This window comes from Stomoxys calcitrans, chromosome 2 (genome assembly GCF_963082655.1).
Source record: "Stomoxys calcitrans chromosome 2, idStoCalc2.1, whole genome shotgun sequence".
Lineage (NCBI taxonomy): Eukaryota > Metazoa > Arthropoda > Insecta > Diptera > Muscidae > Stomoxys > Stomoxys calcitrans.
In genome coordinates, this window is record NC_081553.1 from 68,260,691 (window position 1) to 68,288,463 (window position 27,773).

The window sequence follows — 27,773 nt, forward strand, 5'->3', positions numbered from 1 at the left end:
ATGATTTATAGTCTGGCAAATAAAGAGATTTAAAATGTAAAATTATGAAAATGTTCCGAAATAAAGGTTAAAAAAGAAAACAGAAATGGAGTCATAAAGGAACCACAATAAAAATGGAATTAAAATAAAGAATACAGTACAACAGCCATCTAAGAGGTGGCAAAAATCCTAGTTACCGTGAAAGTTTTGGATCAAAAGAGAACAACTTAAAGTGAGCTAAGTTCGGCCGGGCCGAATCTTATATACCTTTCACCATGGATCGAATTTGTCAAGTTCCTTGGCCGATATCTCTTTATAGACAAAACAAAGGATAATGCATAGCAATTGCTTGGCTATTGGGTTGCCCAAAAAGTAATTGCGGATTTTTCATATAGTCGGCGTTGAAAAATTTTTTCACAGCTTGTGACTCTGCAATTGCATTCTTTCTTCTGTCAGTTATCAGCTGTTACTTTTAGCTTGCTTTAGAAAAAAAGTGTAAAAAAAAGTATATTTGATTAAAGTTCATTCTAAGTTTTATTGAAAATGCATTTACTTTCTTTTAAAAAATCCGCAATTACTTTTTGGGCAACCCAATATTTTAGCTATACACAGTTATGAATCGATTGGGGCCATACTTAGTTTGGTTGTTGGAGACCAAGGTGGAATTCATTGTGCAAAATTTCAGCCATATCGGATAAGAATTGCTAACACTAGAGGCTTAAGAAGTATAATCCTAGGATAGTCCACTGGCTCTATAGGAGCGTGATTAGACCAATACTTACTTACGCCTCAGTAGTTTGGTGGACTGCCATGGAGAAAAAGTGCAACATAAGGACCATACAACAGGTTCAGAGAACATGTTATCTTGGAAACCTGGAAGGAAGGGAAGAGGTTTCCGATCGGATACCTGAGATGAACCTTGAAATCGAGTGCGAGATACTGCTGCCAGCGGCACAGTCTTGGATTGACGGAACCCTAGTACTGCCATCTGGAAGATCATGTTACACGGATGGATCAAAGCTAGGGGACAGAGTGGGCTTGGGGGTTTACATTGAGATACATTGTTTTAGACTGCCTGTCCATAATAAGGTCAGGCAGTCTAAAACAATAATAAGGCAGAGATCCGGGCGATCACGGAATGTGTGAATTGGTGTGGTGCTAACGCGAGGACGTCGAGTGTGAACATCTTTGCCGACAGTCAAATTGCCATAACGGCAATAACAATCAGGACGGTGAGGTCACAAACAGTCTTGCAGTGTAAGAAGGAGATTAAGGTCTTCTCTGAGGATGGCAAAATCGACATCGATTGGGTGGCGGGCAATGAAACTTAAGACGATGGGAGAATGGATTGAGGATGGGAGCAGCTCATACCATCGCGGTATAATCGAGGGGACGATAGGAAACCTGGAAGGAAGAGAAGAGGTTTCCGATCGGATACCTCAGATGAACCTTGAAGTCGAGTGCGAGATACTGCTGCCAGCGGCACAGTCTTAGATTGACGGAACCCCAGTACTGCCATCTGAAAGATCATGTTACACGGATGGATCAAAGCTAGAGGACAGAGTGGGCCAGCACAACCAGGACGACAAAGTCACGAACAGTCTTGCACTGTAAGAAGAAGATCAAGGCCTTCTCTGAGGATGGCAAAATCCGCATCGATTGAGTGACGGGAGATAGGAAACCTGGAAGGAAGAGAAGAGGTTTTCGATCGGATACCTGAGATGAACCTTGAAGTCGAGTGCGAGGTATTGCTGCAAGCGGCACAGTTTCGGATTGACGGAACCCTAGTACAGCCACCTGGAAGATCATGTTACACGGATGGATCAAAGCTAGGGGCCAGAGTGGGCCCGGGGGTTTACATTGAGAATCCAGGGACTGAGATCTGTTTTAGACTGCCTGACCATAAGACGGTCCTGCAGGCGGAGATCCGGGCGATCACGAAATGCGTGAAGTGGTGTGGTGCTAACGCCAGGACGTCGAGTGTGAACATCTTTTCCGACAGTCAAATTGCCATAAGGGCAATAACAACCAGGACGGTAAAGTCACGAACAGTCTTGCAGTGTAAGAAGGAGATCAAGGCCTTCTCTAAGAAATGCAGAATCAGCATCGATTGAGTGGCGGGCTAAGAGACTAAAGACGATGGGAGAATGGATTGAGGATGGGAGCAGCTCATACCATCGCGGTATAATCGAGGCGACGATAGGAAACCTGGAAGGAAGGGAAGAGGTTTCCGATCGGATACCTGGAAGGAAGTGAATAGGTTTTCGATCGGATACCTGAGATGAACCTTGAAGTCGAATGCGAGGTATTGATGCCAGCGGCACAGTTTCGGATTGACGGAACCCTAGTATAGCCACCTGGAAGATCATGTTACACGGATGGATCAAAGCTATAGGACAGAGTGGGTCTGGGAACCCAGGGACTGAGATTTGTTTTAGACTGCCTGACCATAAGACGGTCCTGCAGGCGGAGATCCGGGCGATCACGGAATGCATGAAGTGGTTTGGTGCTAACGCGAGGACGTCGAGTATGAACATCTTTACCGACAGTCAAATTGCCATAAGGGCAATAACAACCAGGACGGTAAGGCACGAACAGTCTTGCAGTGTAAGAAGGAGATCAAGGCCTTCTCTGAGGATGGGAAAATCCGCATCGATTGGGTGCCGGCCCATAACGGAGTAAGGGGAAATGAAAGGGCAGAGGATTTGGCAGTGAAGGCCAGTGGACTGCCGTCAATAAACTTGGTTAACCCGAAGCCTTTCGGGTCGACGCAGACCGAGTTAAGAGAGTGGGCGACGAATGCGCATGCAACATTGTGGAACAGCAAAACGGTCGGTTGGACGGCGAAAATCCTATAGGGGGGTATCCAGATCGTGAAAAGACGAGGCTATTACTGAAAGGAAGCAAGAAGGAGGTCAGTATAGCTATTGGTATCATAACGGGACACATAGGACTACGAGCTCACTTATGTAAAATCGGTGCGGCAAGTGATAGCATGTGTAGGGCATGCTGGGATTATGATGAGACTTTGGAGCATTTCCTTTGTCATTGCCCGGCTTTCGCGTCTAACATATACCGGCACATAGGTGCAGACACAATACCAGACATGAGCAAACTTTGGGGATTGGTATTGAAAACAATTAAGGATTTTGTAAGTAGCACGGAATTCCTAACTAAAAAATTTTCTTTTTCGATGTTACTTTTTTATACCCTCCACCATAGGTTGGGGGTATAATAATTTCGTCATTCTGTTTGTAACTCCTCGAAATATTCATCTAAGACCCTTTAAAGTATATGTATGATCGTCATGACATTTTAAGTCTATCTAGTCATGTCCGTCCGTCCGTCTGTCCGTCTGTCTGTCGATAGCACGCTAACTTTCGAAGGAGTAAAGCTATCCGCTTGATATTTTGCACATATACTTCTTATTGTTGGTCGGTTGGGATTGTATCGTATCGGTCCATGTTTCGATATAGCTGCCATATAAACCGACTTGGGTTCTTGACTTCTTGAGCCACTGGAGGACGCAATTCTTATCCGATTTGGCTGAAATTCTGCGTGAGGTGTTTTGTTATAATTTCCAACAACTGTGTATGGTTCAAATCGGTCCATAACCTGATTTGGCTGTCATATAGACCAATCTGGGGTCTTGACTTCTTGAGCCTCTAGAGGGCCCAATTCCTATCTGATTTGGCTGAAATTTTGCATGACGTGTTTCGTTATGACTTCCAATAACTGTGACAAGTATGGTTTAAATCGGATGCTACTTTGGACTACGAAAGCAGTTTAGAAACAAGGCCACCTCTTGACAGACGAAGATTACACTATACAAGACCCTGATACTACCCGTGCTGTTATATGGTTCTGAAGCATGGGTACTTGTTAAAGCATATGAGAAAGTGCTTGGAGTATTTGAGAGAAAGATTCTTCGTAAATATGTGGACGAGTTTGCGTTAATGGAGAATATAGGCGTTGTATGAACCACGAGCTGTATGAGCTGTATGGCTACGGCGGCATAGTTACACGCATCAAAATACAATGGCTAGATCATGTTGTCAAAATGAATAAAGAAGCTCCAGCAATGAAGTTTTTTGAAGGCATACACGGTGGTACACGCAAACCTGGAAGACCAAAAGCCCCATGAAAAGTTCCAGTTTTGGGAGACACCTCGAAACTTGGTGTCAGAGATTTTAGAATGAGCGCAGAAGATTGAGGCGCTTGGAACGCTATTCTATGTTCGGCTAGTGGAACACATATTCTGTCATAGCCAATTGAAGTAAAGTAAGTATTTAGATGAAGTCTGTTATATAGCTCATCCACATGGCTACTGTCGGATATTGCGAGTTGTATGCCCTTTTAAATGAGTCATTATCATGCATCATATGGAAAGTGAAAATCATAATCCAACAAAAGTAAAATAAAACGCCTTTTTAAATGAAAAATATTCCACTTTCTTTGTTTGCCATATGAAGCAAAAAATTCTCACAACCAAAGAGTCTATCTAGCAAATGTGAGTTACATAATTTCTATTCCACCAAAACGAAATGGCAATAAATCCACTCCTGATTTGAGAAGAAGTTCCAAAACATCGTTGACAAATATTAAATAATATGATTTTGTAACATTTTGGGAGTCGTTTTTCGCAGAATAAACTCTCTTCTATGGCTAAAAACCTCCCACAAAATCATTCTGCTGGCAATCGCTTGACATGCAATGGTCAACCAATGTTTTAAGAAAAAGTAGGAAAATACTGCCAAAGCTAATTAGCTTTGCTTGAGAAATTTTATTAATAAAGATTTGAAATTTTCCATACGAACGCCCTGCCACCAAAGAAACATTTAAGGGATCTGCGGTATATCGCTTTGACACTAACAACACCACGTCGAACGGTCAGTAGATTTTCCCCTTTTTTTGGGGGGGGTGCTGCTGTGTATTTTCGGTTTTTTTTTTTGCTTTTGGGGGAAAGTGACATTGTCAAGGCTTGGCCTATGGAAGAAAATCGGTTTTACTTTCATGAACATCATCGAAAAATATGAGAGATTGTGGTGACGTTTCGGCTACACTTGAGTGATTTTCATATTGAAAGTTTTATAGTGCGGGGAGCAAGAGTAGAATGTCGCAATTGAATTTCATATTCATGGGCTCGTGCAGCTTGGCAGTAGAAGTAGCCACCAAAATGGGATTCTTCATTCGGGCAAGAGCTAAAGAACGGTATGGCCAAAAAAATAAAACAACAAAGCGAAACAATGGCATATCATTTTTCCGACCACAAACTCTCAGCGCCAACGTCCCCACATAATTAAGGCATATTTCTTTTCAATTTCATATTTTAATACCAATTGCTTGATTGGGCTGGGCTATGTCCCAATCGTGGTATAAAAACAAAATGACTTCTAATGCTGTGCATTAGTTAACGCCACAACGTCTTAGACTGGAGACTGCAAACGAAGGAAGGCACTTTGGATAATCACTGCAACGCCACAATGCAGTCTACCTGGAAAACCATGGAATATTTATATTATTTGGGAATTTTCATTTTATTGCTGAAACTATCAGAAAGTGCCTCAATTGATATTTCCTCCACCACCGAGAGATCAGCGAGCAAAGAGCGACCTAGTGTTAAACAGACTTTGGATGAATGTAATACTTCGTTCAGTTGGATGTGTTTGAAAATTGAGTTTGTGCGAATACTGGAACATTTGACGGAACGTGAGGAGTTACGACTTTTAAATGGCATCAGTCTTGTCAAGGATCCCGAAGTTAAGGAAATAAAAACCTCTGAATTAATGGCAGGTAAGATTAGTGAAAATACATCTTCAGTGTCTTAAAAGAGAAATCGATGGTGCAATTGTTAAATAGAACTATAAACCAAATGAAGTTCATAGGAGCGATCGGCTTTTGAATTGAAAGCTTTTTTATCTATGGTTGCCCAAAAAGTAATTGCGGATTTTTCATATAGTCGGCGTTGATAAATTTTTTCACAGCTTGTGACTTTGTAATTGCATTCTTTCTTCTGTCAGTTATCAGCTGTTACTTTTAGCTTGCTTTAGAAAAAAGTGTAAAAAAAGTATATTTGATTAAAGTGCATTCTAAGTTTTATTAAAAATGCATTTACTTTCTTTTAAAAAATCCGCAAATACTTTTTGGGCAACCCAATACAACAAGCATATCTCGCTACCCTATTGGTTGGTAATGAAGATGGAATTACAGAGGACTGCAAAAGCCATGTTTTGAATGTTTTGAGTAACTGTACTTAAATTTTGCGTTTAAATTTCAAAGCAAAATCTCTTCCTCAAAAAAAAACTTCTAGTTGTTCGGTATATACTGCTTGTAAAGGGTGATTTTTTTGAGGTTAGGATTTTCATGCATTAGTATTTGACAGATCACGTGGGATTTCAGACATGGTGTCAAAGAGAAAGATGCTCAGTATGCTTTGACATTTCATCATGAATAGACTTACTAACGAGCAACGCTTGCAAATCATTGAATTTTATTACCAAAATCAGTGTTCGGTTCGAAATGTGTTCAAATTTTGACAAATTTTGTTCAGCGATGAGGCTCATTTCTGGTTGAATGGCTACGTAAATAAGCAAAATTGCCGCATTTGGAGTGAAGAGCAACCAGAAGCCGTTCAAGAACTGCCCATGCATCCCGAAAAATGCACTGTTTGGTGTGGTTTGTACGCTGGTGGAATCATTGGACCGTATTTTTTCAAAGATGCTGTTGGACGCAACGTTACGGTGAATGAATACATTTCGAACCGAACACTGATTTTGGTAATAAAATTCAATGATTTGCAAGCGTTGCTCGTTAGTAAGTCTATTCATGATGAAATGTCAAAGCATACTGAGCATCTTTCTCTTTGACACCATGTCTGAAATCCCACGTGATCTGTCAAATACTAATGCATGAAAATCCTAACCTCAAAAAAATTCAACTCTGAATTAAGAAATTCAGAGTTGAATCTCAGCCTGTTAAGAATGCAAAATTTTGTATGCCTTAGTACCTAAATACTTATTATCTTTACTTTAATTGGTTATGACAGAATATTTGTTCCACTAGCCAAACGTAGAATAACGTTCCAAGCGCCTCGATCTTCTGCGCTCATTCTAAAATTTCTGACACCAAGTTTCGAGGTGTCTCCCACAACTTGATCTTTCCACCACCGTGTTTGACTTCAAAAGACTTCTTTGCTGAAGATTCTTCATCCATTCTGACAACATGAGCTAGGCAACGCAGCAGTTGTATTTGAGTGAGTGTAATTATGCAATCGTAGTCATACAGCTCGTGGTTAATACGTCGCCTATATTCTTCATTAACGCAAACTGGTCCATATATATTTTACGAAGAATCTTTCTCTCAAATACTCCAAGCACTGCCTAATCTTCTTTCACAAGTGCCCATGCTTCAGAATCATATAACAGCACGGGTAGTATCAGTGTCTTGTAAAGTGTAGTCTTCGTCTGTCGAGAGGTGGCCTTGTTTCTAAACTGCTTAGCATCTGATTGCCAGTATTATTCTTCGCTTAATCTCAAAACTGGTGTCATTCGTTTCGGTTACCGCGGTGCCGAGGTAGATAAAGTTGCTGACTGTCTCAAAGTTGTGGTCGCCAACTTTCTACCTCTTCTTTATCTGCTCGGTTGTGCAAGGCTTTTTGGGAGTTGAAATCATCCATTTCGTCTTATCTCCATTTACTGCCAGACCCATTTTCTCTGACTCTCTTTCGATTCTTACAAAGGCTGCAGTTACTACTTCCGGTGACCGAACTCTGATATCGATGTCGTCGGCATAGGCGAGTAGCATGTGTTCTCTTGTGATTAGTAGTGTGCCATATCTATACACATCTGCATCTCGTATAATCTTCTCCAGCAGGATATTAAAGAGATCACACGATAGGCTGTCTCCTTGTTTGAAACCTCGTTTGGTATTAAATGGTTCGGAGAGATTCTCTCCTATTCTTACTGAGGAACGCGTATCAGAAAGTGTCATCCTGCAGAGCCTTATTCATTTTGCAGGTACACCAAACTCAGACATGGCTTGAAATACCTTTGAACGTAAAGGAGTATCGAAAGCGGCTTTGTAGTCAACAAAGAGATGGTAGGTGGCGATTTATCCTTCTCGGGTCTTTTCCTGGATTTGGTGCGTTGTGAATATCTGGTCCAGGGTGGATTTACCAGGTCCAAAGCCGCATTTATAGGGCCCAATTATCTCATTAAATTTAGGTTTTAGGGTTTAGGTGTGAAAACACAGTACGCTCGAGAGTATCTTGTACGCTATGGGGGAGGAGACTTATTCCTCTGTAGTTAGCACATTCCGTCTTGTCTCCTATCTTGTGTGCGGCACATAGTATGCTGAGGTTCCTATCATCGGGTATGCGTTCTTCCAGCAAGATAGCGCAGATAAGCTGATGCATACGCCTTATCAGCGTGTCGCCTCCGGTCTTAAATAGTTCAGCGGGTAATCCGTCGGCTCCTGCTGCCTTGTTGTTCTTTAGTCGGGTCACTAGAACTTGGACCTCATTCTGACTAGGAGATAAACATTCTATACCATCATCAGGGATTGGCTCTGTGGTATCCTCTTCGCCGCCAACATCGGACACTAGCAGTTGGGTAAAATGTTCTTTCCATATCCTCAGCCCGCTATCTGTGTCAGTTACCAGATTTCCTTTTTTGTCTCTGCAGGAGGATGTGCCTGCACCAAAGCCATCGGTTTGATGCTTAATTATTTGGTAGAATTTCCGGACTTCATTCTGACTCCTTATTCTGACTTCGCTCACACTCACGTCTCTCCATTTCCGTTATCTTTCTGGGGAATAGACTTTTCTCCTCTCTCCTTTTTTCCCTATACCTCTCCCTCATCTGGCGCGTTGCTACTGATTGCAGGGTTACTCTATATGTCGCATTCTTGGCTTCAATAGCATCTCGAGACTCTTGGTCGTACCATGGATTACTTAGAGGAGACTTCCGGTACCCAAGTACGAATTTCGCACCATTTTCCATGGAGTGGGCAATAGTTTGCCACTGCGCCATTATATCATCGGAAAAAGGAGGGCTTTTATCAAGCAGTTGAGTCAGTCGAGTGGAGTATGCCGCTGCCATCTTTTGTGTTTGCAGCTTTTCAATGTCCAGCATCCGTGCAGGGTCAGATCGTATTTTCCTCGCCATGTTCAAACGGGTGCAACAATGTAATGATCCGAATCTATATTCGCTCCACGGATCGATCTAGATGTACGAGATGTACACGCTGGATGAATGCCTTCAATCTATCACAACGTGATCAATTTGGTTTCTCGTGTTTTGATCGGGTAACAGCTATGTGGAATGATCACCCGATCATAACGTCCTGCCGTTCAGCCGGACATAAAATGAATTGTCTTTTGGCTCTTAGAGTCGGGGGGACCGTGGATTAGTCTGGATCTGAACGAGCCATGAATATCTTGATAGCCACCTTCAAAACGCTTGACATTATGGGGCTCAAACAAAATCGCCGTGCACTAGATGCTGATGTTAATTCAGGGTCCACCCCTAAACTCCCTTCAAACCGGCCATCTTTGTCTACTATGGTAATATCATATGATCATAGCTCAAATGATAGGTATTTGACGGTAGAAATCGCATTTTGATGTCCAATTTTGAGGCCAAGTGTTTGGGGGTAGTGTCACCCCATAAACTCCCCCTAAAGCAGTTGCAATTGGGGCTCAAATAAAAGGAATTAAGCATGTCCGCCTATGCCGCTGAACGGCTGTGTTTGAATCCTGGCGTGAACATAATGAAAATGTTCAGCGGTGGCTACCATGTAAAAACTTGTCCACAAAGAGATGTCGTACTGGGTCACGCCGTTCGGACTCGTCTATAAAAAAGAGACCCCTTATGATTGAGCTTCAAAAAACTTGAATCGGCAGCACTTATTGACATGTGGGAAGTCGGAAACCTTCATGGGCAAATTTGCATTTGCAACAGTAGAGCACGATGCTGATATTTTCCAGAGGTAAGTGCGGCAGTGGCCGCCCCACTCTACATACCCCTCAAACTGGATTGAGGGGTATGTGGATTATGACAGAAAGGGGCTCAAACCTGATATCTGTTTTATGGCCAATTGTTTTAGGGCCAATTGTCTTATATCCACTTTCGGGGCAAAGGGTTTGGCTACTCCAATCCACCATCAAAACCAAGGAGAATAAAGTAGATCTAACATCCAAACTTTAATGGGCGGACCCTCCCCTTACCCACTTTTCAAAAACGCCAGATCTAGGAGATGGGTGGGGCAATTTAAGCGAAATTTAGTTTGTTTATAATAACTCAAAAGCCGAAATTTGGTATACTTATATAAGGTGGGATGTCTAGGGCGACCGCCCACCCCAAGGCCCGCCAAATATAGACACATAATAACAATATTAGGCTCAAATTAAAGGTATTTTACACTAGAGCACGAATCTGATACGTGGGGGTGGATATCACCCCCAAAAACACCCCCATACCGGACATATTTATCGACCATAGCAATATAAGGCTCAAATAAAAAAAAAATTGGTAGTAGATCACCAATACTGCCCAAAAAGTAATTGCGGATTTTTCATATAGTCGGCGTTGACTAATTTTTTTACAGCTTGTGACTCTGTGATTGCATTCTTTCTTCTGTCAGTTATCGACTGTGACTTTGAGCTTGCTTTAGAAAAAAAGTGTAAAAAAAGTATATTTGATTAAAGTTCATTCTAAGTTTTATAAAAATGCATTTACTTTTTTTTAAAAAATCCGCAATTACTTTTTGGGCAAAGATACTATTATCTTTAGAGGATTTTTTACTGATATGTTTTCTTTAAAGAAATTTCAATCAAAATTTTCTCTATAGAAAATGATAAATTTAGAAAAAAATGTAAAACACAATTTCGGATTTAGAAATAATAATTGAAGTTTTGTAAGCTTTCATTGAGATTTTTCCTATCAAAAATATTCCCTTAAAATTTGTTTTTAAAAAATATGTCATTCAAATCTTGTCTTTAAAAAACGTTTCATTAAAATTTTAATTTTGTCTTTATAACTTTTGTTTTTTGTTTTGGTTTAACCAGCTTAGATGTTTTTTATTTCTTGTGTTTTTATTTCTTGCTTCTATTTCAAAACAAAACAACAAAAACACTTTAAAGTGCCTCAACATTTGTGGTGTGTTGCGCCGCGATTTCGGCCTTTGCAAGGGGTCTCGTCAGACTGTTATGCAATCAAAAGATAACATGCTTCCAACCACTCACTAATTAGTGATCAGTGAAATGGTACAAGCATGCCCTTTGAATGAAATTTTGGGTCTTTTTATTCAACATCTCTTCAAAAAGACATCTAACATCAACAACACACACAAAGTTAAAGACTTGTTATCCAGATGAAATTTTGTCTCTAGAAAAAAATTTTAATGAAATTTGAAAAAATTCATTAAAATTTTGTGTTTAGAAAAAAATTTTTAAAATGTTGTAGTTAGATAAAAATTTTAACGGGGCCTGAGCTTAAGCAAAAAAGTTTCATTTCATTCATAAAAAAAATTTATTGAAATTGTGTCTACACAAAATGGTTTTTATTTAATTGTCTTTAAAAAATTGAATTTCCTTGTAATTTGAGCGAAAATTTCATTGAAATAAGGTCTCAAGGAAATTTTGTCATTAAAAAAATTTTTGGCTAGGTTTGGTTGAAAAAAAGGTCCGGATATTAATCCGCCCCATACCACTTATACACCTAAGCCAGTAATCGGCTTGTTTTGCGCTCTAACCTTGAAAAAGAAGATCTAAGTTAGAAATTCCGTGTTACTTAGAAATTCCTTATTTATTTTCAATATCACTCAATTAAGCTGGGTCATGTCTGGTATTGCGCCCCCACCTAAGTACTGGTGTCTGTTGGCTGCGAAACCAAAACAATGACATAAAAAATGGTCCAACGTTTCATCATCTTCACCACTTGCCCTACACATGCTATTACTTGCCGCACCGATTTTGCACAAGTGAGGTCGCAGTCCTATGTGTCCTGTTATGATACCGTAAAAGCCTCGCCTTCTCACGAGCCGGATTTTCGCCGTCCTACAGAACGTTTCGCTATTCCATAGTGTTACATGCGTTTGTAGCCCACGGCCTTAGCTCGTACTGCGTCGACCCGACAGGCTTGGGGTTATCTAAGTTTACTGACGGCAGTCCCCTGGCCTTTACTGACAAATCGTCTGCATTTTCATTACTCCTTACTTTTTTTTTCTTACTCCGCTATGGGCCGGTACCCAAAGGGTGCGTATCGTACCATCCTAACAGAAGGCGTTAATTTCCTTCTTACACTTTGAGACTATACGTGATCTTACCGTCCTGGTTGTTATTGCCCTGATGGCTAGTTCAATAACCGTAAAGATGTTCACACTCGACGTTTTCGCGTGAAAACCATCCCATTTCACGCACTCCGTGTTCTCTGAAACCTGTTGTCCTATCCACTTGCACTTTTTCTCCGTCACAGTCTCACAAATTACTGAGCCATAAGTAAGTATTGGTCTAATCACGCTCCTTTAGAGCCAGTGGACTATCCTCGGATTCAGGTCCCATTTCGAACCCGTCTACATAGTGCCCAACATCTGTGAGCCTTCTGAGTACGCTTCTAAATGTGAAACTTCCAATTCAGTTTTCTGTCCAAGATCACATCTAAGTATTTGACCTTGCCAGATATCAAAATCGCCTTATTGAGGAAACAGGGTGCTTTAAATTGGCCCACCTTCGTCTTCCTCGTAAACAGGCATATTTCAGTCTTCTCTGGGTTAACATTGAGAGCTTTGGGTTTAGCCCAGTCATATGCCATATGCAAGGCCCTTTCGGTCCTTCTGCATAGCTCGTTCGGATCCTTACTTCTTAGAAGTATTATACAATATTTGCGTCATGGAACCCACAATTTATCCATCTGTTCCTCAGCATATGGTTTACCTAGTCTCTAAGGATCCGATCCTCGGTCCGCGCATTGTTAAAAGCCCCCTCGACGTCAATGCATACCACCAAAGCATATGTCTCAGCATTGAAGTATATTTCTCTTTTATACATAACATCGTGCAGAGAAGTCTCCACCGACCTTCCTTTGACATAGGCATGCTGTTTGAGTTTGAGAGGTTCGCTGGATGTCCTACACATTTTCATGGTGTCCACAAAATGTTCCAAGGTTTTGAGTAGAAAGGACGTTCAGGTCTGCATTCCTTTAGTGTCGGATAATCTGCCTTACAGGGCCCATGCCAGGCTTTCGAAGTTTATGCAAGCCATGGGCCAGCCGTGAAAATGGCGGCCTGAAGGGGCGCCAGATAGTCGGCCTCCTTCTGTAGTAACGCCTGTGTCTCCGCGAGTCCCGTCCCTCAACATGTCCTTCGTTGTCTCTGCTCTCACTAAAGTTTCAATTTTGATATGGGTTTTTGAGACAAACTTGTTCATCTAGACGGCCTCAATAATGCTACCTGTTGGCAAAAAAAAGCTTCCAGGCGGCACGTTTTGCCACTCTGGTAATGGTATTGTATTTCTAGAGCCGTGTGTGGCAAACACTCCAGTAAACCTTTGCTTTTTAGGAAGTGTTCTGCTGTAAAGTCTGCGGACCTTTTTCCCCAACATTGCGAATTTCCCAGATCATTTAGACTTTTTCTTAGGCTGATGTTCTTTCTCGAAGAGGACAACCATAGTCGAAAAAATACCCCACCATGGCAGTCGTAACCCTGTTGACATAGCCGTCAATGTATTCTATGCTTGGACAATCTATAAATAACCTTGCCCCGTCTTCTTCTGAGTAGTCTTCCGAATTTAAGCCAGTTGGTTTTCAACTTAATCGGATTAGGCGTTGGCCGTGCTATTCTAAACTTTATGTAGCATAGCACGGCCAGCCAGGGGGCGCGGGCCCTGGCTACGTTCCTGTCTGCCATATTAAACAAATCTGAAAAGTTACTAAAGTCCCTTGATGTCTTTGCCAAATATATTCCAAAATGGGCAAAGTTTGGGTAAAGTTGCAGTATATGCCGATCTCCCTGTATAGGGTCTTAAGGAAATAACATTCGCATTTAAAACCTGATTTCGCTGAAATGTGAAACAGTATGTTGTATTAGGCCTCCGAATAGCTAATGGGCAATGCGGTCCAGATCTGTACATATTTCGATATACCTGCCATATATATCGATATGCCGATTAAATGTCTTAAGCCCTTAACAGGCGGTTTCGTTAGGCGATTTTGCTGAAATTTAGAACATGGATCTTTCTATAATGCCTCTTGACTTCGATGGCAAACACGATTTTCAGTGGTGTTACAATAAAATGAGATAAGACATATAAATTTAAAGCCAATTTGTTTGAGGTCCACTGTCATGGCTCCCAGCAATTAAAGCGAATTTTTTGAGTCATACACTTCAGAAGGAAGGACGGACAGAAGCAAGGACTTTCAACATAATTTGTATACCCTCCACCATAGGATGGGGGTATACTAAGTTCGTCATTCTGTTTGTAACTTCTCGAAATATTCGTCTCAGACCCCACAAAGTAGATATATTCTTGATCGTCATGACATTTTAAGTCGAACTAGCCATGTCTGTCCGTCGGTCCGTCCGTCCTTCCGCCCGTCCGTCCTTCTGTCTGTCGAAAGCACGCTAACTTTCGAAGCAGTAAAGCTAGCCACTTGAAAATATGCACAAATACTTCTTATAGGTGTAGGTCGGTTGGGATTGTAAATGGACCATATCGGTCCATGTTCTGATATAGCTGCCATATAAACCGATCTTGGGTCTTGACTTCTTGGGCCTCTAGAGTGCGTAATTCTTATCCGATTGGGATGAAATTTAGCACGACATTTTTTTGTTATGATATCCAATAACTGTGCCAAGTATGGTTCAAATCGGTCTATAACCTGATATAGCTGCCATATAAACCGATTTTGGGTCTTGATTTCTTGAGTTTCTAGAGTGCGCAATTCCTATCCGATTTGGCTGAAATTTTGCATGAGGTGTTTTGTTATGACTTTCAACAACTGTGCTAAGAATAGTTCAAATCGGTCCATAATCTGATATAGCTGCCTTATAAACCGATCCGGGGTCTTGACTTCTAGAGCCTTTACAGGGACCAATTCCTATCCGATTTGGCTGAAATATAACATGACGTGTTTTATTGTGACTTTCAACAACTGTATTATGAATGGTTCAAATCGTCCCATATCCTGATATAGCTGCCATATAAACAGATCTGGGGTCTTGACTTCTTGAGCCTCTACAGAGACCAATTCCTATCCGATTTGGCTGAAATATTGCATGACGTGTTTTGTTATGACTTCCACCAACTGTATTAAGAATGGTTCAAATCGTCCCATAACCTTATACAGCTGCTATATAACCTGATCTGGGGTCTTGACTTCTTGAGCCTCTAGAGGGCCCAATTATTATCCGACTTAGCTGCAAATTTGCATGACGCGTTTTGTTATGATTTCCAACAACTGTGTAAAGAATAGTTCAAATCGGTACATAACCTGATATAGCTGCCATATAAACCGATCTGGGGTCTTGACTTAGTGAGCCTCTAAAGGGCGCAATTCCTATCCGATTTGGCTAAAATTTTGCATGACATGTTTTGTGTTAACTCTCAACAACTGTGCTAAGAATAGTTCAAACCGACGAGCTCAATGACTGGAGATGCAAATGGAAAAGGAAAGCTAAAGTTAGTAACACGCACCAACCACTATTGATAGCAAAAACGTATCTTTGATACACTTATCACATTAACCACGCTCGACAACCCTGCCTATTAGCTGTACTTTTCCCAATGCATGTATTTTTGTGTAATGACAGACATTCTTTCTGTGACAAATTACACTTCTTCCGTACTACACATGCTATTGTGCATCTGTTGGAAGTTGTATTGATGGCTTCGAACGCTAAGACAACAGCAATGGCAATGGCAATTTTCGCAAGTACATTAACCTGCCTTTCGCTGAATATCAGGCTGCTCGAAATTTTATTTCAAAATTATATTTTCATAGATTTTTAGCAAGATATAATGGATTAAATATACATACCCCTTAGTTATATTGTTATTAACTTTTTTGATTTTTTATTTTATTACTCTCTCTCTCTCAGATGTAGCACGTAGCTATCCCAATGATCCAAATGCCAGAATAAATGGTTTCATAGTGAATAAAATCAACAATTTCTTGCAAACACATTATCTACGCTTTAAACTGATTGATGATAAGACAGTGCTGCAAGCACGTTCAATGGTGGAAACCGGACGTGGTGGAAAGTTTGGTAAAAAAGGTGGCTTGGAATATATATTGGCTGCCGGTCTGATGATGAAAGGTGAGCAGGGACATAGTTTATCAATATTTATTTCTCATTTGCCCATGTGCTCATTCATATAATTATAGGTACTCTTTTGGCCATTGGTATGGGTGGCATTGCTCTGATGGCCGGTAAAGCTCTGATGGCTGGTCTCATGGCCTTGACGCTTTCTGCAGTTTTGGGCCTAAAGAATATTGCGGGTGGTGGCGGTGGCAAATCACACACCTATGAGATTGTTACAAAACCCATTTACACCTCCAGCCATACGCATTCTGGCGGCCACGATGATCATGCGGCCCATATGGGTCACAGTGCCAGTGGTTATGGTGGTTATGGACGATCGTTAAAGTTGAACTTACCTGCAAGTTTAAAAGAGACAAAAGTGCATTAAAATAAATTCCTTCATAAGATAAGCTTAGAATGTAGGATATTGAACTGAAATACCACACAAAAACACAAAGGAAGAAAAATTATTTATTACTAGAATAAAAAAAAATAATTTATATATTTATTCAATAATGTTAAGAACGATATTTGAAAAAAAAAAATTATATACCAAAATAAATAAAAATTTCAAAGAATGGAATTTTTGGAAATTTCAAAGAAATTGGATAGGATGTAGTGCTTATTGACATTTGACTTAAATCCTTGGATGTCAAAGTGGGTAGGAAAAACATTAGCCGGAAATCGATTCCACATACGAACGGTTCGGGCGAAATAAGAATTCTCACTATAATGCATTGTGCGGTCCGCTGGGCAATCAATTACAAACGTGTGTGAGTTCCTGGAATGTCCAGTATCCCTGACATATTGGCTTGCCCAAAAAGTAATTGCGGATTTTTTAAAAGAAAGTAAATGCATTTTTAATAAAACTTAGAATGAACTTTAATCAAATATACTTTATTTACACTTTTTTCTAAAGCAAGCTAAAAGTAACAGCTGATAACTGATAGAAGAAAGAATTCAATTACAGAGTCACAAGCTGTGCAAAAATTTGTCAACGCCGACTATATATGAAAAATCCGCAATTACTTTTTGGGCAACCCAATACATCCTTACATCAGGTATAAGAAGACTAATATCAGAAGAACACACACCATGAAAGTACCGATAGAACAGCGCCAAACAACCCATATTACGACGATGATGAAGGGAGGCAATAGAGTTGGATACCCCACTGTCCCAAATCAACGCCATCGCTCTCCTCTGTACACGGTCCAGTAGCTCCAGGGATGATTTTGAAGCTCCATGTGACTTGTACTTCATTTTCGGCCTTTTGAAAGTGGTGTGGATGTTAAGAAGATCAGACGGAGTGAAGTAATTCTTACAACGTTTAAGGAAGCCTAAACACTTGAATGCTTCTTTCGACACTTCGAATACATGTTTAGCCCAAAGGATATCACTTTGTATTTTTATGCCCAGAACATCAAGAGCTTCTGATTGCTCAACATCTACAACCGTTGATAGACAAAGATGATCGTAATGGGTCTGCGAATCGTTTGTGTGACAACAAGCAGCACTGAGTCTTTCGGGCATTAAAATCTTCTCGATTCATTGGACCCCACTCAGAAATGGCCAGCAAATCCTGCCAGAGTGTATCGTCCATAACCCGCCCCTTGTCCTCAATTTCTTGAAAACTCGGCCTATGGTCGAATGGGTAGGAATTACAGAGATTACTGTCATCGGCAAATGAGTAGATCGGATTCGATGTCTGACCCAACAGATCGTTGATGAAAATTAGAGAAAGAGAAAGAGCAAAGCCCTGGAGTACACCTGCGGTCAATATGTGCTCATTGGATGAGAACCCATCTATAACGAGCCGAATAGTGCGATCTCTGAGAAAACTCGAAATAAATCGAAAGAAGCCATTACCGACACCAAATGCGGCAAGCTTTGATAGTAGTGTACCGTGCCAGACCCTTTCAAATGCCTTGGAGATATCCAGAGCCACAACCTTATTCGTACCACACTAGTGGATTGAGCGACTCCAACGTTCCGACAGAAGTGCCATGAGGTCGGCCGTAGAGCGATTTCTATTGGTCGCTAAGAAGGCCATTAGGCTCTAAGTACCTCACAAGATAGTGATTAATCATACTCTCCATGGAGAGAGTGGAGCATATCGCAATTGGCCGATAATTCGCAGGGTTATTTGCCTCACCCTTCTTGGGTATTGGCTGAACGTTCGCAACCTTCCAACGCACCGGAAAGACGCTCGCAAGGTAGGCAAAGTTGAAAAGGTTGCGTAATGGACGAGCGAGCGTCGAAAAACACTTGCGTTAGACAAGTGTTGATATGCCATCCGTGCCCGGGGATTTATTTGCGTCTAGATTTTCAAGAACCCTTTAAACTCCACGAGTTCGAAAAAAATATTTGGGACATGATGCCAGATACATTTTCGATTGAGGGGAGTGGTTGATTGTTATCCGGCAGGGATGAGTTCCCTGCAAATACTGGGTGATTTTTTCGAGGTTAGGATTTTCATGCATTAATATTTGACAGATCACGTGGGATTTCAGACATGGTGTCAAAGAGAAAGATGCTCAGTATGCTTTGACATTTCATCATGAATAGACTTACTAACGAGCAACGCTTGCAAATCATTGAATTTTATTACCAAAATCAGTGTTCGGTTCGAAATGTGTTTCGCGCTTTACGTCCGATTTATGGTCTACATAATCGACCAAGTGAGCAAACAATTAATGCGATTGTGACCAAGTTTCGCACTCAGTTTACTTTATTGGACATTAAACCAACCACACGAATGCGTACAGTGCGTACAGAAGAGAATATTGCGTCTGTTTCTGAGAGTGTTGCTGAAGACCGTGAAATGTCGATTCGTCGCCGTTCGCAGCAATTGGGTTTGTGTTATTCGACCACATGGAAGATTTTACGCAAAGATCTTGGTGTAAAACCGTATAAAATACAGCTCGTGCAAGAACTGAAGCCGAACGATCTGCCACAACGTCGAATTTTCAGTGAATGGGCCCTAGAAAAGTTGGCAGAAAATCCGCTTTTTTATCGACAAATTTTGTTCAGCGATGAGGCTCATTTCTGGTTGAATGGCTACGTAAATAAGCAAAATTGCCGCATTTGGAGTGAAGAGCAACCAGAAGCCGTTCAAGAACTGCCCATGCATCCCGAAAAATGCACTGTTTGGTGTGGTTTGTACGCTGGTGGAATCATTGGACCGTATTTTTTCAAAGATTCTGTTGGACGCAACGTTACGGTGAATGGCGATCGCTATCGTTCGATGCTAACAAACTTTTTGTTGCCAAAAATGGAAGAACTGAACTTGGTTGACATGTGGTTTCAACAAGATGGCGCTACATGCCACACAGCTCGCGATTCTATGGCCATTTTGAGGGAAAACTTCGGAGAACAATTCATCTCAAGAAATGGACCGGTAAGTTGGCCACCAAGATCATGCGATTTGACGCCTTTAGACTATTTTTTGTGGGGCTACGTCAAGTCTAAAGTCTACAGAAATAAGCCAGCAACTATTCCAGCTTTGGAAGACAACATTTCCGAAGAAATTCGGGCTATTCCGGCCGAAATGCTCGAAAAAGTTGCCCAAAATTGGACTTTCGAATGGACCACCTAAGACGCAGCCGCGGTCAACATTTAAATGAAATTATCTTCAAAAAGTAAATGTCATGGACCAATCTAACGTTTCAAATAAAGAACCGATGAGATTTTGCAAATTTTATGCGTTTTTTTTAAAAAAAAAAGTTATCAAGCTCTTAACAAATCACTCTTTATATCATTCCGCTTGTAACAGCTCGCAATATTCATCAGCGACTCCATAAAAGATATATTGGGTTACCCAAAAAGTAATTGCGAATTTTTCATATAGTCGGCGTTGACAAATTTTTCCACAGCTTGAGACTTTGTAATTGCATTCTTTCTTCTGTCAGTTATCAGCTGTTACTTTTAGCTTGCTTTAGAAAAAAAGTGTAAAAAAAGTATATATATTCTTGATCGTCTTGGCTTTCCTAGTCGATCGAGCAATGTCCGTCCGCCTGTCTGTCAGTCGAAACATGGATAGCGGTGGAACAAATGAATATATCCGCTTAAAATTTTGCACAGATACTTCCTATTGATCCAAGTGAGTCTGATGGCAGACTGCTACCTAAATCTGACCTGACGGTGCTAAGTATGGTCCAATTCGGTCTATAATCTGATATAGCTCCCATATAATCTGATCTCGCGATTTTACTTCTTGAAGCCCTCGACGGCGCCATTGTTATCCAATTTGGCTGAAATTTTGCACGTGGCTTTCTGAAAGCCACCCTAATGAAGAGGTTAGCAGTTCGTCAATTACACTGAATACCTGGGTTGGAATTCGAGAACCCGGGCGAGAACATCAGAAAAAAGTTGGCGGTGGTTGTCCCCTCCTAGCTGGAGACATTTGTGAGGTACTATGCCATGTCAAAACTTCTCCCTGAAAAGGTGTCGCTCTGCGGCAAGACGTTCGGACTCGGCTATTAAAAGTAGGCCCCTTATCAGTGAGCTTAAACTTGAATCGGACTGCACTCATTGATATGTGGGAAGTTTGCCCTCGATATCCATCTTGAAGACGGTCTAGATCGGTCCAGATTTGGATATAGCTGCCATATAGAGCAAACCCCCGATTTAAGGATTTGACCCCATAAAAGGCGTGTTTTTTTTATCCACAGTGACTTATGTTAGGCTTTTCAACATCCGTGTACTATACGATTCAGATTGGTTTATTTTGGGATATGGCAGCTTTGCTATATGACCAAAACTGATCCGAAATTTAACAGTGACATGTATTTATAAGACCACATGGGTTGGGATAGGTTGAAAAGAGGGTGCAGATATTAATTCGCCCCATGCCACTACGGACATACACCTAAGACAGTAATCGGCTTTTTGTGCGCTCTAAAAACTATAAGTTAACCTCTAAAAAGAAAATTTTATCTTAGGAATTCCGTGCTACTTACAAAATCCTTAATTGTTTTCAATAACACTCCCCTAAGTTGGTTCATGTCTTATATTGTGTTTCCACCTAAGAACCGGTATCTGTTGGACGCGAAAGCCGGGCAATAACAAATGAAATCCAGGCTCCACCGTCTCATCATATTCCCTGCATGCCCTACACATGCAATCACTTGCCGCACCGATTTTACATAAGTGAGCTCGTAGTCCTGTGTCCCGTTATGATACCAATAGCTATATTGACCTCCTTCTTGCTTCCTTTCAGTAATAGCCGTTTCGCTGTTGCACAATGTTGCATACGCATTCGTCGCCCACTTCCTTAACACGGACTGCGTCGACCCGAAAGGCTTCGGGTTAACCAAGTTTATTAACGGCAGTCCTATGGCCTTCACCGCCAAATCGTCTGCCCTTTCATTTCCCCTTACTCCGTTATGGCCCGGCACCCAAGCGATGCGGATTTTCCCGTCCTCAGAGAAGGTATCTGTTGGACGCGAAAGCCGGGCAATGAGAAAAGAAAAGCTCCAACGTCTCATCATCCTCCCCGCATGCCTGCTATCACTTGCCGCACCGATTTTACATAAGTGAGCACGTAGTCCTATGTGTCCCGTTATGATACCATTAGCTATACTGACCTCCTTCTTGCTTCCTTTCAGTAATAGCCTCACGATGTGGATCCCCCCATAGGATTTTCGCCGTCATACCGACCGTTTCGCTGTTCCACAATGTTGCATGCGAATTCGCCGCCCACTCCCTTAACACGGACTGCGTCGACCCGAAAGGCTTCGGGTTAACCAAGTTTATTAACGGCAGTCCTCTGGTCTTCACCGCCAAATCGTCTGCCCTTTCATTTCCCCTTACTCCGTTATGGCCCGGCACCCAAGCGATGCCGATTTTCCCATCCTCAGAGAAGGTATCTGTTGGACGCGAAACTCGGGCAATGACAAAGGAAATGCTCCAACGTCTCATCATCTTCTCCGCATGACTGCTATCACTTGCCTCACCGATTTTGCATAAGTGAGCTCGTAGTCCAGTGTCCCCTTATGATACCAATAGCTATACTGGCCTCCTTCTTGCTTCATTTCAGTAATAGCCTCGTCTTCTCACGATCTGGATGAACCCATAGGATTTTCGCCGTCCTACCGACCGATTCGCTGTTCCATAATGTTGCATGCGCATTTGTCGCCCACTCCCTTAACTCAGATTGCGTCGACCCGAAAGGCTTCGGGCTAACCAAGTTTATTGACGGCAGTCCTCTGGCCTTTACCGCCATATCGTCTACCCTTTCATTTCCCCTTACTCCGTTATGGCCAGGTTACCAAGCGATGCGGATTTTCCCATCCTCAGAGAAGGCGTTTATTTCCTTCTTACACTGCAAGACTGTTCGTGACCTTACCGTCCGGGTTGTTATTGCTCTTATGGCAATTTTACTGTCACACACTCGACGTCCTCGCGTTAGCACCACACCATTTCATGCATTCCGTGATCGCCCAGATCTCCGCCTGCAGGACCGTATTATGGTCAGGCAGTCTAAAACAGATGTCAGTCCCTGAGTTTTCAATGTATACCCCCAGGCCCACTCTGTCCTCTAGCTTTGATCCATCCGTGTAACATGATCTTCCAGATGGCAATACTAGGATTCCGTCAATCCAAGACTGTGCCGATGGCAGCAGTGCGTCGCACTCGACTTTAAGGTTCATCTCAGATATCCGATCGGAAACCTCTCCACTTCCTTCTAGGTTTCCTATCGTCGCCTCGATTATACCGCGATGGTATGAGCTGTTCCCATCCTCAATCCATTCTCCCATCGCCTTAAGCCTCATAGTCTCATGTCAATGGGTCGTAGTGCCCTAGTGGGCGTGGTCCTAATCGCACCGCCTATGCCAAGACAACATGTTCTCTGAACCTGTTGTATGGTCCTTATGTTACACTTTTTCTCCATATCAGTCCACCAAACTACTGAGGCGTAAGTAAGTATTGGTCTAATCACGCTCCTGTGGAGCCAGTGGACTATCCTAGGATTCAGGCCCCATTTAGAGCCTACCGCCCGTCTGCATAGTGCCCAACATATGTGAGCTTTCTCAGTACACTCCTGAATATCCAATTCCAATTAAGTTTCCTATCCAAAAACACACCTAAGTATTTGACCTTGCCAGATATCGAAATCGTTTTATTGAGGAAACGTGGTGCCTTAAATTGGCCCACTTTTGTCTTCCTCGTGAACAGGCATACTTCAGTCTTCTCTGGGTTAACATTGAGACCCTGGGTCTAGCCCACTCATATGCCATATTCAAGACCCTTTCGGCCCTTCTGCATAGCTCGTTCGGATCCTTACCTCTTAGAAGTATTATAACATCGTCTGCGTAGCAGACGGGTTCAAATCCCTGCTCAGTCAGCATCCGTAATAGGTCATTTATGGTGGTCACCCATAGGAGTGGCAATAAAATGCCCCCTGTGGCGTGCCCGGTGCCACTTTCTCCCTTATATTTATGCCATTGGACACACAATTGGACACACAAGCCTCCACCAACCTTTTCTTGACATAGGCATTCTGTTTGTATTTGAGCAGTTCTCTGGATGTTATACTCTTTATCATGGTGTCCACAATACGTTCCATGGTTTTGAGTAGAAAGGACGTAAGGCTTATGGGTCTGTAGGCCTTTGGTGTCGCATAACTTGCCTTACCGGTCTTGGGTATAAACACCACCCTTGCCTCCTGCCAGGCTTTCGGAGTATATGAAAGTCCTAGGCACGCTGGGAAAATTTTGGACAGACGAGGCGCCACATAGTCTGCCCCTGTCTGTAGTAACGCCGGAAATATTCCATCAGGTCCGGGTGACTTTAATGGTTTGAAGCTCCTCAAGGATTCCTTCAACATAAATTCCGTTATTATAGACCTTCGATCAATGTCATTATTCCATGATTCCGGTGTCTCCGTGAGTACCGGTGTCCCACTTAATGCCGGTGAAGAATTTGGACCATGTTTTGATATGGCTGCTATGGGTGCATAAATAATGCATTTTTCACCAGATTATGACGAAAAGTGGTTTACCCGAGGTGGTGGGCACCCAAAGTTCGGTCCTGCCGAATTTGCTACTTGTTAAAGATTTTCTCAATAGATGTCGCTAATAGGAAGGATTTTTCTAAGTGTATAATAAAAGTTCATAGTCCCCTTTATCGTGTTAAAAAAAATTGTAAATTAGATAACTAAATTGTCTGGTTTTTTCAACAGCTGTAATGTGTATTCACTTTTGGCATTTCCTAATTTGAAGTTGTTGTGTATTTAACGACTCTTATACTTAGGTGGTCCATTCTATGATAAATAATGAGTAAACAAATTAGCAATATTTTTAGTTTGATTGTTTTAAGGTCTCGGCATTTGTGTGCAGATACAGGAAGGTGTGAATTTTCTTGCTAATTAATTTAATTAAAAACTTTCTTTAACGCCAACACGTTTTCGGCAGGTAGTTCATCAAGAGATTATCTGCAATATATAAGTCAGCGTTAGATACCATCTACAATCAATACCAAGTAAAACTTTAAACGAATACAAACTAAAGAAGAATGTTTAGTACTTTGAAAAATCTAACACCATTACTGGTGGCGGTTCTTGTTTTGGGTCAACTGCAAAAGGCAGCAAGTATACCTTTGCCCCTTGAGAAGGTAAGTGAACTAGTAAGGACCGAAAGTGGAAACTACACATGGAAAATGTGGAAAAATTTTTGATTTTCCGCAGTGCTAATGAATATATCTGACGCAAGGACAAAATCTTCTCAACAATGCTAACTACATGATTATTTTCACCTGCTTTTATAGGCTGAATTGGTGACCGCAGCGCCTTTCGGTGATGCATTAAAAGGTGATACTAAGCCAACACCTACACCTCTCACCGAGACCAAGGCGTCACCGAGTATCACCAAGGCTCCCTCAACAACCACATTGACTTCTCCGAGCAGTGAGGCAGCAACACCAGCAGCTAAATCTCAACATGAAATCTCGAAATCCAATACTCCCCACAAGTCCGATGACACCATAAAAACGACCGACAATAAAGCCTCTTCCGAGGAAGAAGATGCGAATAGACAACTTTTGAAATTGGGCGGCAATGGTACATTGCTAGAAAGGTTGCAGGAAAAGTTGAATAGAAAAAGTATGAAAAATAAAAACAAGGAAAAAATAGAAGAAGAAGCAGGGGCACGCAATGCCGGCACGAGGATTCAACAGACTTCAACAAAGCGTAAAGGCTCTAAGAAACCAGCACCGGTAGATGATATGGACCGTTGAGGACGCATCCGTTGGTTCGTCAAGAAAACTTTTATTTGACTTTAGCAATATGAACATACATTTCTATTCATTTGTATTTATTGTTCATTTTTAATAAACAGCAAATTATCTTTCTATTCGTTATGTTTGTTCTGATCATCGATTTCATATATTTTTCCACCAAAGAAAAGAGATATGGGAAGTTTGACCATGACAATGAATATCACTAGAATTAAAGTTTTCAAAGGATTACAAAAAAAAATATGACAGACATACGGCCCCAGACCAACATTTTGTTAAATATATATGCAACTAAACTACAGCATACTTTAAGGCGGGTTAAGTGCGCATGATCAACGATATGGCAAAGTTTGTTATACCTTGGCCTATGTCTGAGTGTTCGGATTCTCAGAGAAAAAAGCAAACAATAACACATTTTTTTAAAATGTTATCCTTAGTGTCGAGGAGACCCCCACCTCTAAAAACACCACCCAACAGGACACTTTAACCGCTTTGAGTAATATGGGTATCAAATAAAAGGTATCTAAAAGCGGAATACAAATCTTAGACAAGGAATTATTTTTGGTGTCTGAGGGCCCTCTCCATTACCCAAAACCCCCCAGCAGTACAAATTTACCGATTGGGAAAATACGGATATCAAATGAAAGCTATTTAAAGGTAGAGTGCAATGCTGTTATAAAAATTTGTTCCTTGGTGTCTGAGGCGTCTCTTCACCCCCCAAAACCCCTCAACAGGGCATGTTTACCGATTAGGACAATATGGCTATCAAACGAAAGATATTTGGAAGATGAGTACACATCTGTTATAAGAATTTGGTCCAAGGTGTATAGGGGGCCTCCCCAATCCAAAACCCCCCTCCGCCCAAAACGGGCGTAAATGTCCAACATCACAAAATGGATAACGAATGAAAGATTTTTGGGACTTGACTACGAATCTGGACAGTCACAGATTAGGACAGAGTCTGGAACCGGCTCCCACCCACTTAATACCCTTCAATAGGACGTGTAGTTCGATCGGGATAATATTCAATTAAAAGAATATTGGTTTAAGAATTCAAGTATTCTACCGTTCCGCAGGACAGTAGATCGCAACAACAAAAGACTCAAATAAATTGTCGTTTGGTTCTTAGCGTCGGGGGGACCAACCCTCTCCTCCCAATAAATGCAACGCCAAACTGTCTATTTAGAACATGTTGTACTCCAATGAAAGAATGTGTCAGAGGGCAATTCACCTCTCCCAATCCTACCCAAAACAAAAAAGGAATTAAAAACCAGTAAGGAAGGGCAAAATTCGAACGGTGCTGACTGTACACCTACCAATATGTAGAATGTGGGAGCTATATCCAATTCTGACGAAAATATATATGGGAGCTATACCTTATTCTGAACCAATTTCAATCAAGCTTCTCAGATAATGTGGTAGTCGTCGAGGAAAGCGTGGTGCAAAAATTTGGGAAGTTTGGTCAAATAATGCGCTTGCAGCGGCTCATGGGGTGAAAATCTGGCGATATACATAAATGAGAGCTATATCTAAATCATAGCCGATTTCTATGAAATTCGCTAGTAATATCGGCGGTCATAAGAAAATCCTTTCTGCCGAATTTCGAGAGAATCGGTTAACAAGTGCCCATTTTATTGCATTATTACTGCAAATCGGACGAACATATATATGGGAGCTATACCTAAATCTGAACCGATTTCGAGCAAACTTCTCATATATTGTGGTAGTCGTTGAAGAAGACGTTGCATAAAATTTTGGAAAGATTGGTCAATAAATGCCCTTGCAATGGCTCTAGGAGTGAAAATCGGGCTATATATATACATATATATGGGAGCTATATCTAAATCTGAACCGATTTCTATGAAATTCACTAATAATGTCGATAGTCATAAGAAAATCCTTCCTGCCGAATTTCGAGAGAATCGGTTAACAAAAGACCATTTTATTGCAATATTACTGGAAATCAGACGAACATATATATGGGAGTTATATCTAAATCTGAACTGATTTCGAGTAACCTTCTCTAAATCTGGACTGATTTTCATGAAATTCAATAGTAATTTCGAGAGTGAAGAGAAAATCCTTCCTAAACAATTTCAAGAGAATCAGTTAACAAATGACCATTTTATTGCATTATTACTGCAAATCGGACGAATATATATATGGGAGTTATATCCAAATGTGAACCGATTTCTTTGAAATTAACCGGTAATGTCGGGAGTCATAAGAAAATACTTCTTGCCAAATTTCGAGCAAATCGG

General features: G+C 41.4%; 1 protein-coding gene across 1 annotated transcript; it reads left to right on the forward strand.

Moving 5' to 3' along the window:
- The first annotated feature begins 5,462 nt into the window (after nucleotides 1–5,462).
- Nucleotides 5,463–16,663, forward strand: LOC106082236 (uncharacterized). The gene is made up of 3 exons (XM_013244627.2): nucleotides 5,463–5,772; nucleotides 16,072–16,290; nucleotides 16,359–16,663. Exons 1-3 carry the CDS (start codon nucleotides 5,463–5,465, stop codon nucleotides 16,661–16,663), a joined length of 834 nt encoding a protein of 277 aa, XP_013100081.1.
- Nucleotides 16,664–27,773: the final 11,110 nt, after the last annotated feature.